The following is a 13,399-nucleotide window of genomic DNA, read 5'->3' as shown; positions in this document are numbered from 1 at the left end:
TCATCATGAAATAAAGAACTACACACTACACACACACACACACGCACACAAACACTCGTAGGTCTTACCAGGTAAGAGCTTTGGAGAGTGGAGTTTTCTTCAAAAATAGCCTGTCACTTACTGTAAGAGTTTTCATCTGTTTTCACCACTCAACAGCTTCTGTATGGACGTCCAGGTGGCTCGTGTCTATACCTGAAAACAACCAATATCACTCTCACTACCCAATGTAATTATTACTACTGTTGGAAAAGGTTCAGTCAGTTTTTAGCCTCTTGAATTTTATTTGACAATACTGACATGTTTCTCAATGTTGGTGTCAGGAGGATGAGCTCGAGTAGCTCTTTTAATACTTCAGCATTACCTTTTTACCCAGTTTCATTATTCATAAAGCCAAAGCACTGTGGTTTACTGGTTTACTGGAAAATAAAGTGACATTGAAAACTATAATATTTACTCCTTTTGTTTACAAGATTTAGAATCTGAGACGTTTCATATCAATATCTGCAGTACAATAGTCCACATTCTGTACAGCTCCCTATAAAACTTCTGTCATGCTATGATACACTCATGTTTCACCGCACTGATGCAAAGACTTTGGAGCTTTGATTTGGCTAGCTTAGCTTGTGGATGTTGCTGATGGCTTATTAGCTCATCATTTGAAAGTGGAATCAACTTGTTTCAAAGTTGTAACTATGCCGCATTAGTTGGCAGGAACTATATCTAGCGTTGTCACAGCAACTGACAGTTCTTCTCCCCCATACAGAAAAAGTACAGTCGAGCTTGGATAAAGCCAAACCTTAAAGTGAAAAGAACAGTGACAGCAGCTCTTTAAGGCTGCACTCCTATGGCTAGGATGACAACTGACCATTATTTTCCATTATCGATTCACTTCATGATTATTTTCATAAATTAACTGATTAATCAATTCTAGGTCTATAAAATGTCAGAAAATTTCCAGCTTAGTTACTCAAACCTGCAACTTCTTTTGTCCAAAGTCGGTATAAAACAGAGGCATATCCATATCTGAGAGGCATGAAAATTTACTTTGTAATGATTTTCAAAATACTTTGGAATTATTTTTCTGTCGATCGGCTAATCGATTAGTTGACTTACTATTGCAGCTCTCACACCCACGCACACACACACACACACACACACACATACACATACACATACACATACATTTACACATACACATACACATACACATACACATACACATAAACATACACATACACATACACACACACATACACAGGACGGTGCTTTGTGCTAAATGCTCACATACTCACAAAGACATTGCAAACATACTGATGTACAATGCATACCATTTTCACCTTCTTAGTTTAGCCTGTTAACGTGCTAAATGTTTGCTAATAAGCTTAGGCTGACAAGAATGTCATATTTAGCAGGTATTTCTTCACAAAACACAATGTTGTTTTTGAAAGACCAACTGATATTGCCACTACCAAAGCTAAAACTAATTTATTATAACTCCTGAAAATATGACTTTTTGGAGGCTTTTTTTGGAGATTTTTGTGGATAAGTAATAATGATGTGTAGATCTACTCATATTTCATCACACTGGGTTTGCTGGAGATGAGGTATCCTCTTAAACTGCCTCAGTGTTTAATATGACCAACTAAACCATATTGAAAGTGTGAATTTATAGGTCAGACCTCCCTATAGGCCTGAGAAACAGGATATGAGTCATCGTGCTGATGTTTATTCAGGCTATGAACACAGAACTCTGTTCACAGTGATGGTGTTTGTGTGAGTGCAGTGCTTAGCTCCAGCTAGCTCTATCTAATCCTTGCCTCACATGGAACTGTTGCCTGTGCAGTTAGTTTTAAATATACTTTTATGTGCTTTACAAATCCCTTTTCTTTCCATTCCCTCCCCTGCCTCTTCCCCTCTCCCCTCTCTGTCATCCCATCTGCTCTCACGAATCCTCACATCTTTTACATATTTTATCTGGTCATTTTTTTTGTATTATTCTGTTTTGTTCTATTCTTTTAACTGTGTTGGTTTTGCTTCCTCCTGCAGCAACTTGACCTCCACTCGTGTCCGAAGCCTATCGTCTTCATCCTCCACTCCTTCCTCTCTGCTAAGATCTCCCGCCTGGGTCTGGTGGCCTGACCTCTCATTTCCTTTGAAAACAGCAATCAACCTCTCTGCAGCCTGCATGCAGTAGTAAACCACATTAAATTCCTTCAGTTGGGGACCTAAGCTGAATGAATGTAGCCTATGTCTGGAAATTGACTCTTTTTTGGGTCTCCAACTCCAAGCCAATCCAGGTTGGTTTTGCTTTGAGTGAAATGGACAGATTTTTTTCTTTGGGATAAACCCTTTCTTCAGGGGCTGCATGGACTGAAGTGTTGACTGAAGAACCACAGAAGAAAACAGAGGGATGGTATATAGAGACAGATTGAGCATTACATTCACGTCCAGGATTGGAAGGACTGGACGCGTATAGCACGGTTGAGATTAATTCACTTTTAATTCAATCAAAATGTAATGGCAAACTGCCTTCCATTTACGAATGCTATAATTTATTCACCATTAGCTCTCAAAAGTCATTCTGAATTTCACTCTGTCATTTTTCTTCACCAAACACTTGACACACTGTGGAAAAACTTTGTGCATTTGTCTTTGTTAGCGTTCCCTGAAATGTCTTGTTAGCAGTGACAGCATTCATCATTGAAACTGGCGGGCACAATCGCCCACACAGTTTTCCACAATGTGACAGCTGACACAAACTCAAAATGTCACAGAATTCATTTAATAGGTGGGACACTGTGACCGTCCGGTGGTCAAAGTATTTCCATGTTTGACTGATTTAACAGTTATCTGAAGTCAGTTCTAATGTCTTTAAATATGGAAAAAGCTGATTATAATCACTCACTCAAGCATCACATTTAAATTCCATGTATTGTTTATCACTCAAAAAGACTGTAATAGCTTGGTATGGCAATTTGGAGAGCCAGGTGGCTTTTACCGTTCTGTTTCTGATACATACTTCAGTTTCTACCGAAATACAAAATATGCTTGGGAGTTTATGATATAGATAAAGATGCATATGTTTAATTTATCCCTCATAGTACCATAACCAAATAATGAGGTAATGATCATAATACTTGTAAACATATTTGACCTGATAATCTAAAGCATAGTTTCATCTTTTAGAGATAGCCTGTTTCACTTTCCTCCAGAGATAAAATGTGGTGTCAAATCATGCCATGGTCTTTTTCGGCACTTGCATACATTAAAAAAGCCTTTTTACGTGTATAAACTATTGACAGAGAAATCAGAGAGAGTCCCTAATATATGTGGCTAACACTGATTAGCTCAGGGCAGTATGGTGAAGGCATTAAAATGTCCTTTTTAACCACTAATACTGCTCAAAAATAATACCAAACCTCTGCAGTAGCATGATAAGTATCTCTACATATAAACAAAGCACCAACAAGGTAGTTAACAGGATTGTAACATCACCTCGCGTGACATTTCGGTGCTGTTGGGGACCAAACCTTTTACATCTATTATTAACTTATATTTCACCAAACTGCCACAAACCACAAAGTTTACATGTTTGGCTGGAAAAAATCATCAATGGGCTCTTTCCTTTCGGATTGCATTTGGTAACTTAAATGAACTTTACCACGAGAGGAGCCAGTTGGTAAGTCTTTTAATAAACTCCGGGTTCTCTAACTAAGTTGTTGGTGCTTGGTTTTATGTGTAGGGACTCTTACCATGCTACTGCAGAGGTTTGGTGTTATTTTGAGCAGTATTAGTGGTTCAAAAAAGGACGTTTTAAAACCTTCACCATACCGGCCCCGAGCTTATCAGTGTTAGCCATGTCTGGCTGTTAGCAACTTCCAGATTTCTCCGCTAATAGTTTATAGACAGAAAATCTGTCTCAATGGCTTATGTGATGTATGTAATTGCTGAAAAAAGAAACATTGGATGATTTTACTCTAGAATTAAGCTCGGACACACCAAGCCAGCAGTGGAATGACAAACACGGACTACTGCCCCCTGTTGGTATGGAGAGTTAATCCTTCCCATGGAAGTATGTCCACTGTAGTCTTTGAAAGGTTTTCAAGTGCAACTTTTTGATGAGACACAGGTGACGTGAGGTGACGCAACAGTTTGTCTTTGATGGCTCTTTTTTTTATGTCGAGTCTGGGTCTTTAGATGAGCTATAGCCAGCACCAGGTTGGCTTAGTTTTGTGTAAAGACTGGCAACAGAGAAACAGCTGGCTACATGTAGTTAAACTAGTTAATTAGTGAGCTGCTGGTAGATGGATTTTGTCACCTCCCATGTTTATGCAACGCTAACCTACTGACTATAGCCTTATATTAAAGGAATACTTCACTTTTTCGAAATGATCGAAATTATTTGTATATCAGATACTCACCGAGTTTTGTCTTGAAAGAATTCAAGACAAAACTCAGTGCGTAAAGGCTTGATTATACTCCCAAACGGATGCGTACCAGACACTGCACCTGCAGCCACCATAGACTTGACATACTTCTGTTTAAACTATTTTGAAGCACATTATAGCTGCAAAGATTAATCAATTAATCGCAAACTATCTGGATAATCGATTAAACAGTTTGAGTAATTCTAATTCAAGCTTCTTAAATGTTTTGAATATTTTTTCCTTCCTCCAAAACAGTCATATAAAATATCTTTAAGTTGTGGACAAAACAACACATTTGAGGACATCATGTTCGGCTTTGGGAAATACTGATCCACATTTTTCACCATTTAATAAACCAAACAGCCAATTGATTAATCGAGAAAATAATTGACAATAAAAATAATTGTTGGTTGCAGCCCTACCGCATCGCATTACAATACATGCACAGTAGATCATTTTAGGTCATAGGTCATTTTGAGGGTAAGGTGTTCCTATAAATTGACAATATATAAAGTAGTATCTATCTTATCAACAAACTCCCAGCAAGACAGCAAATGCGTATTTTCCAAAAAGTTTAACTATTCCTCAAAGGTTCTGCATGAGTGTTCGCCTGATTTACCAGCTGAAATCATTTGATAATCTCTGAACAACTGATCCTGTTTGCCTGGTTAACTGGCAAAAGCATCTGCCATGAATACTTACAATACATATTTTGAAAACAGAAACTCTATGACTCATATAGTCGCTACAAATAATACTTGATGAGGTGGCTGTACAATCCTTGCCACATGTGGAACCGTTTCATAGAGTTTCATTCATTCATATTCAACGACGAGACTATATGAGTCTCCAGCTCTGCTTTAGTGCTTTTTATACGTCTCTGTCTCTAACATGGCTGGCTGCGGGCTCTTTCCTCGTGCCTTCAGATGACACAGAAGAAAACATTTGAATTATTAAATAAATTAATCATAGCTATCACAGGATTGAGCGACAATGTGACTTCTATTATGGCTACTTTACTTTTGAAATACTTAACCAGCAGGCATTTTGTGTTTGCTCTCTTCTTCTTCACATCAAACACACATTTCCACACATTTCCACACACTGTGAAGAATGATTTACACATTGTAATCCCATTGCTCTCTAGAAGAAATATCATCTGTTAATACTAAAAAGTGTTGGAGGCATTGTAACTGTTGTTTAGCCAAGAAGAAGCCAGCACTTATTGATAACCTCAAGTTGAGAGAAGCTCTCTGATCTGTAGAATACTCTGATGCCTTCGGCAGCTACTGCACTGTCACTCCGAATGATAAAGACTAGTTTTTAGTCAAACAGTGTACATAAATCATGTATTTAACAAAACGATGAGTTTGTTTTTATTGTCTTCACTTGTTAATTCCTATCTCATCAACAGATGAAGCCTGGAAAACGTTTCAATTTCACTAAAATCCTATTAAAAATGTAAATTACATCTAAAACGTGTTTGCTAATGATACTGGTTCTAACTATTCCCTTCTTCCACTTTCAGAATTATAACGAACCCTGCTGTAAACACACATCGTCAGCAGTGCAGTGTTTTATCTCCAGGACAGTTCAAATGACAGGGGGTGTACAAATTCACTGCATATTAGTGACAGTTCAGCGGGTTTTGGGAAACGTTTTATTGATCACCTTAGCAGGAAGGATTCATGTGTCTACAGTCAAAGAGCCAGAGAGTAATTGAGTTGTAAGCAATGCTTAACACAATTGTAACTCTCAGACATTGTTTACTTGGCTCCAAGGTAATGAGCCACCATCCTTTGTCTCACCCTCTCTCTCTCTATCTCTCTATCTCTCTCTCTCTCACTCACACACACACACACACACATGAATGGATGGACACATTCATATAATTGAGGGTAAGGAGTTTAGACATTTTGACATTGTTTACTAGCAGATTTTCCACCTCTTTGTTTCCATCACCGTTTCCCTTCTGTTTTCAGCTTACTGTTAACAATTCAAGTCTCAGTGGGACACCAAACACCTGCAGTTGTTGCATCATGTCAAAGAAAAACTTCCACTTCCACTGAGATGGACAGAAAGCTGTGTTTGTGCCAATCTTAAGACATAAACACACACACAAATGGACCAATCGCTATTACTGATGACATTTTAACACACACACACACACAACCACACGAACATGCACCGTCCAGCTTTTTCATTGAGACTTGAACGAGAGTGGAGAGGGGGCTGTATTGTATTGACTCAGACTGTCAGCTTTTCATTTTGAGGGGCTGGACATGAGCCAGATCAATTAGCAATCAGCCATAAACTCTGTGTGTGTGTGTGTGTGTGTGTGTGTGTGTGTGTGTGTGTGTGTGTGTGTGTGTGTGTGTGTGTGTGTGTGTGTGTGTGTGTGTGTGTGTGTGTGTGTGTGTGTGTGTGTGTGTGTGTGTGTGTGTGTGTGTGTGTGTGTGTGTGTGTGTGTGTGTGTGTGTGTGTGTGTGTGTGTGTGTGTGTGTGTGTGTGTGTGTGTGTGTGTGTGTGTGTGTGTGTGTGTGTGTGTGTGTGTGTGTGTGTGTGTGTGTGTGTGTGCATATGTATTAGCTAATACATGTCCAGAGTTGTGTTCATGTGCACAAAGCGAATACTTCTTCCAGTTACATGCACATACATTCTGCTAAGGTTTTTTGTTTATTTGTTTCTGTGTGTATGTGTGTGTGTGAGAATGAAAAGCTTTTTTCTTGGCTCAGTCTCTTGTTGCATTCCTCGGCTGTGGCAGGTCCTCACAGGTTCTGGACAGGTTCTGTGTGTTTACATCAAATGTGTGTAGGTAATTGGCGAGAGAAAGAGAACAGGGTGGGCAAAAGGAAATGGAGGAGGGGGAAGCTGGCAATCCGAAGCTAAAGCTTTATCAACTTAAAGTGAACATGCATTTAGTATTTCATATTCAATGATATTTGGTTGGGAACCATTGTTCATTTCCTGACTGAAAACTGTCTGGAAGGAAATCGAAGTTATCCATTACAAGAAGTCTGTTTTCTGAAAGGGAAACTTTTATATCCATTTGGTCCATATTTCAATGATGTTGTAAATAAAAAATCAAAGATAGTTTTCTCTGCCTGAACTCAACTCGGCCCAACATGTCAGTTTCAAGCTAGGCTGACCTGTGATTTCTCAAAATTCCCCCTGACTTAAATTAGGTTGGGTTTAGCCAAATCTACGTTCTTTATTGTTATTTTTATGTAGACCTTATAATCTGACCCAAATGCAGACACGGACACCGAGTAAGACAGTGTCCAGGGAACGGGGAAAACAGGAACGGGGTCCGGGTGAAGACGATGAAGAACAAACTCAGGGATCAGGAGAGAAACACGAACAGGTGGTAGGAAAGCAGGAACGCTGGAGACTAAAACAAAAGAAACAATTAACGAAGAAGAGAGCAACACAAGTAGAAAAAACGAGCATGGTTAAATGGGAGCCAACCAAGAAAGACACAATACCACGTAAATGCGAAAACGGTCAAGCAGGGGATATCAGACAGAGGGAGACAAACTCACACAAAAGGAAGAGGGAAAGGCCTGACAGAACAGGCATCCTGACATAATGTATGATCCATGAACCACTTCACAGTTCTTAAAATGAAATTTGGCTTTTTAATCATTTCTTGGACAGAAATATGGGTTCATGCAGAGTCAGGCAGTTGTTCCAGTCCAGATACGCTGTGCTTCAGTTAGTGGGTGACTGCTTGTGACATTACGTTTTTGGAGGAAGGGGGATTAAGAGCCTAATAATCAGGGAAGGTGGTCCTCACTCTCATCAGCAAGCATTACACACAAATAATCTAACTGTACAAACAAGTTTTAAGACAAGGTAGACTAAACCTTTCTTTAAATGCGATATGCCACATGAATCTCATGACGCAGTTTTTTATCACTCAGACAAAGGTGACATCCTCTGACATTAAGATATCATGGAGTTACACTTAATGTTTGCTTATGGTTGTCTGTAGAAAGAGATAGAAGAGTTCCCCAGTAATATCTGTCCATTCCTAGCACTGACTGTTTTTCTTGTGCTTTAAAAAGGATACCTTGTGTTCTTTTTTTGAGAGGCTAAGCCCCCCCCAAGATTAAATCCTAAAACTGCTTGTGTATCTGTCCCTTGAATATAAGGCTAAAGCCAGCAACCAGTTGGCTTAGTGGAGCTCAAAGAGTAGAAACAGAGAGACAGCGTGGCTCTGTACAAAGCAGCAGCCAGACAACCAGCAGAGAATGTCACTGCTGCCAGCCAAGAAACAGCCAAACATATACCTCCCCCTGAAAATTGGCCAATTGTTTTTACACTTTGGTTTTTGCGTTGATTAAAGAAACGAGACAAAACATGTTAATTAGGGAGCTTTGGGGGGTGCTTGAAGGCAGATTGTGTTAGAGAACCAGGCTAGCTGTTTCTAGTCTTTGTGCTAAACAAATCTTACCAGCTACTGACCTTATAGCAACAACATTTAATGTTGCTGATCTTTTCCGCTAACTTTACGCTGTATAGTGAATAAGCACATTTCTAAAATCCAGACTATTCCTTGAACTGTTAGCAGAATTCAGGCCCTGATCAAACAAAGACCTTTTGCAGGTTGAAAAATGTGTAGCACTGCCTTTTTTGTGAAGATCCCCTGATCCGACATAACAAGGCCAGTGGCTTCTTTTGGTTATTATTGTTAGGCAACCAGTGGTTTTACTAACTAGACTGTTGGGATAAAGCCTGCCATTGGCCAACTATTCAAGCCAGCATTCTTCTCCCTTTCTGCTATCTGTTTTGCAAGAGCATCATCGCTGTTTCCGGAGCTCAGTGTAGCGTCCAAGACGATTATGACTGATTTACAGAAATACAAACAAGCCAGAATGTTTTTTCCCCTATCCAAGAATGATAACTCGCGAAGCCAGACTATTCTCCAGCGCTGATACAGTGCTGTGCAGATAGGTCTTGACAAAGCCAGACTAGGCTACTGCTGAATCTCCTCAGCCTAACCATTATTTTGCTATGTAGCTTTTCTGCTTTGGACAAGTTATTTCAACTCAAGGAATGGAAGTTGGTTGTGCAAAAAGTAGCGATCAAAGCACTTCACTCTCATTGAAAACTATTACAAAAAGCCAAAACATGATCGATCTGCTGGATTAAATTCGGGACAAATTTTTGTGTTTTGTTTTTCATTTTTAATATTGACATATTGAAATTACAAATTTGTGAAGTATCTCTTTTCTGAGGGTTTAACAATTATGCTGTTAACTCATATCTATCTTGTGTTTAAAATGCCTTCTTCAAAGGTCTGTGCTTCTTAGTACTGTTTTATACCAGTTAGACTAATGAGACAGAGGAAGGAGATGCAGAAAAGAAAGAGGTTAGTCACTGGGAACAAGGGGATCGAGTACCAGTTAGATGCAGAATACATGAAAATATATATACACAAAATATATCATGCATTTAAGAAAAAAAAATGGGTCAAGCCATACTGCTGATGCAGTCTGTTCAGGTCAGAGGCCTGGGTAAATCAGGGACTGATTGTGAGCCATCATGTAATATCAGGAGACACTATTATTGATGTATACTCAAGTTCATGTTAAAACATCATTGAATATAACAGTAGCCTGATCGATCAACTGTACAAGACTAAACCAGTTTGTTTGTATGTTTGCAACAACCCACTACCCACTACACCCTTTCTGTGCTGTTTTGACAGTTAGATTGAAGTGAAGAGGAGACATTTTTGATTAATGTACTTAATTGATGCTTCATTACATTTAGTTTTTATTTAAAACAAAAGGTGTTGGAGGTAACAGAACTTTAGAATTGTTCCGGACATCAAGATGTTCCAGAACTAATGTCACAGACAGTCAGGTTCCACCTGAAATCTCCTCATTCTTCTGAGCTCTTTTGGAAAGACAAGCGCTGGATGAACCTCTATAGTCAACAAAATCAACCGTTAAACCAGCCCAAAGAAGCAAACTTTGAAACCCAGCTGTGTAAGGTAAGTCACACTACTGTTCTCTTTGATGAAGACTTTGACGTCCTAAAATTCTCTCAATTACAATAAGAGGAGAGAAATGAGAAACGTGCAATGTCTATTTAGTCAGAAGTAGCCACATATTTTCCTTTCTAAATTTAATAGAGGTGAAAAGTTGGGATAATCTTTTTTTCTGCAACACCTTGAAATATATTGGAACCAATTAAGCATTTGTGTCCATACAAAATATAACAACGTTTTACAGCAGTCATCTTCGCAAATCATTTTCAAGCTTAAAGTAGCTTCTAACTTAAACAAAAAGGGTTTCAGAACTAATTTTAGGACTCGTCAAAGAGTATTTCACAATTTTAGCACTAAATGCAGCTGCTGCATCAGTAAGTAATAAAGAGAAGTAGTCAGTAAGAGCCAATCACAAACAATCCTAATAATGAAATCTGATGACAATTTGCCTTGAAATTGCCTTTACATTTTAGAAACATAAATGATACTAAGCTTATAAAAATGTATTACCTTAATGGCGAGGGTGTTATGATAAAAGTAGGGCTAGTTAAGGATGCAGTCCATTCACCAACCACCAGAAATAATAATAATAAATAAAATAATAATAACACTTTAAATCGAGGTTGTGAAGTGAGAAGGACACATTTATTACTGGTCATATGCTCAATTCTCCCACACTTCTTTTTTTCCCTCTCATAATGTCCTCCCTTTCTTGCATCCAGTTTAGTTTTAGTTTGCTACCTGCTAATTGTTAACCAGCTGCAAGACATTTAAGTGGTTGACGATAAAATGCACATTTACTTGACAAATCAGTGGCCTGTATTAGTATTTGTTTCATGTTAAATCAGTGAAACTTAATATAATGAAACTTTATATTTCATTTTAAAATATTTTTTGGGATTCAGCGACATCCCTCCTACAGTATTTTTATGAAAAATTCACTGGCCCAAAAAATTCTCCATATCAACGGAGTAACCTCGCCCTTCCTCTAAGCCTAAAGGCGAGGTCACATATGCAAATACAGGCGAAAGACCATCGCCTGATGCGACGAAACGTTATAGTGGTCGAGGTAAAACGACGCACAAATTTGCCTTCGCTCACGCACAATGGAAGTGGTGAAAGGCGAATGTTCATCTTACCCGTGTGACAGGTCTTAAGATTTCTCCCAATTCCTTGGTAAAAGTTTGTCTCAGCAGCTTTGTGAGCAAAGCTTTTAAGAGGGCACGTTTAGGACTATTTAGTAGCCCTCCGAGTGAAAAGATAAGAGTTAATAAGTTTTGCGAATACAATCAAACATAAAAATAAACACTTGTTCTCTTTTGTTCTCCCTTCATTTCCAGTTGTCTGTGAGACAATAAATACATCCATGGACAGGTCAACTTCCCTTCCCCCTGAGCAGCAGCTCGAAATAACCAGTTTTAAAGTCCTGGAAGAACTGGGCGAAGGTTTCTTTGGAAAAGTGCACAAATGTGTGGAACGAAGCACTGGAAAGACTGTGGCCATAAAGTTTTCAAAAAGAAACAAAAATCTAAGTCAAGAGGTGAGACACTGTTGTTTTTAAAATCTCTGTTGACCTTTGTTCCTTATATTTTTGGGTAAACATAATTGTTTTTTTAGTAGATGAGGGCTAATTATTCCATGTGAACATCTGCCAACTTGTCATGTCTCCCCAGGTGAAAATGTTGACAGCTCTCATGTACCAGAATATGGACACGTATAACATCATCACGTTTCATGGCACGTGCTACCTGAAGAGCAGTGTTGGTCTGGTGTTTGAGATGTTGGACATCAGCCTTCAGGACTACCTAATGGATTTAAAAGGCCCAATGCGTCTGGAGGATATTCGAACTGTCATGGAGCAGGTAGATTAGCTTATCAGCAAAATAACAAAAGTTCTGTTAGTTTCAAACTCTGACAGTGTTCTTTTATATTTTGAATTATGACATTCATTTATTTTATTATTCATTTATTATGTGTAGAATTATTATTCTGTTTTAATGTGTACATTTAATTCTTATTATCATTATTATTACTACTTGCAGATGGCAACAGCATTCGATGCCCTGAGGAGGATTGGCATAATCCATTCTGATGTGAAAATAGACAACATCATGATGGTGGATCACAAGAAACAGCCATTCAGGGTGAAACTTATCGACTTTGGCTTGGCAGTTTTCAGATCTCAAGCCAACCTTTTCAGTGTTATGCAAACACCTTTTTACAGGTAATATACTGATTATTTTTTACACTGAGAGCTCTGTCCCGGGGCTGCATACTTCCTACCTTCTGTGTTGTACTGCTGCATTATTTAGTTTATAACGGCAATTTAGGTTTCAGTTTGATCATTAGTGTTTCTTATTTGATTTACTGCTTTTCAGGTCTCCAGAAATTATGTTGGGAATCTCATTTTCAGAGGCCATTGACATGTGGTCACTGGGCTGCGTGATGGCGGTCATGGTGTTTGGCTGCGTACTCTTCCCAGCGAAGACTGACTATGTAGCAGTGAGTTGTTGATTATACCTGGATTCAGTAGCTGTTTTCTAATATTCTTAATAGATTAAGTATTGCTGCATTTACTGCATGAACTCTCCCTACATGGAAAGCCTCATTCTATAAATGAGAAAATTATCTGTTTTTCTTTGTACAAACTAGGTCTCATTTTCTAATTGTTTTGACATTTTTGTTACCAGCTACATTAAGTTAGCTATGGTTACAACAGCAAGTCACAGACACGTACAATCCTACAAGTTTCAGACCAGTAGTCCAAGTATGAAACTCAAGGGTCAAAATTAACGCAAACTAATGGACTGAAAATGTCCTTGGGTTTTGGTTGAGCTACTTCCTGGCACAGTTGGGTTTAAAGAGCAATATTCTGATTCAAATGAATCAAATTAAATCTGAGTCTCTAAAACCTTAAAAAAGACCCACTGCACCGCTGGTGATAGGTATCCTATACAAGTAGACAATCCAATGA

General features: G+C 38.6%; 1 protein-coding gene across 1 annotated transcript in view; it reads left to right on the top strand.

The window, feature by feature from the left end:
• sntb1 (syntrophin, basic 1) overlaps positions 1–5,793 on the top strand; it is a 49,659-nt gene extending 43,866 nt beyond the window's left edge. Inside the window, exon 8 of the mRNA XM_083918966.1 lies at positions 2,047–5,793. Within this exon, the coding sequence (XP_083775092.1) occupies positions 2,047–2,139 (93 nt within the window). The 3' untranslated portion in view covers positions 2,140–5,793. The remainder of the gene's footprint in view (positions 1–2,046) is intronic.
• Positions 5,794–13,399: the final 7,606 nt, after the last annotated feature.

This window comes from Echiichthys vipera (assembly GCF_963691815.1).
Source record: "Echiichthys vipera genome assembly, chromosome: 8".
NCBI lineage: Eukaryota > Metazoa > Chordata > Actinopteri > Perciformes > Trachinidae > Echiichthys > Echiichthys vipera.
The sequence above is the reverse complement of the archived record's forward strand: the minus strand, read 5'-3'. Positions and strand labels throughout refer to the sequence as shown.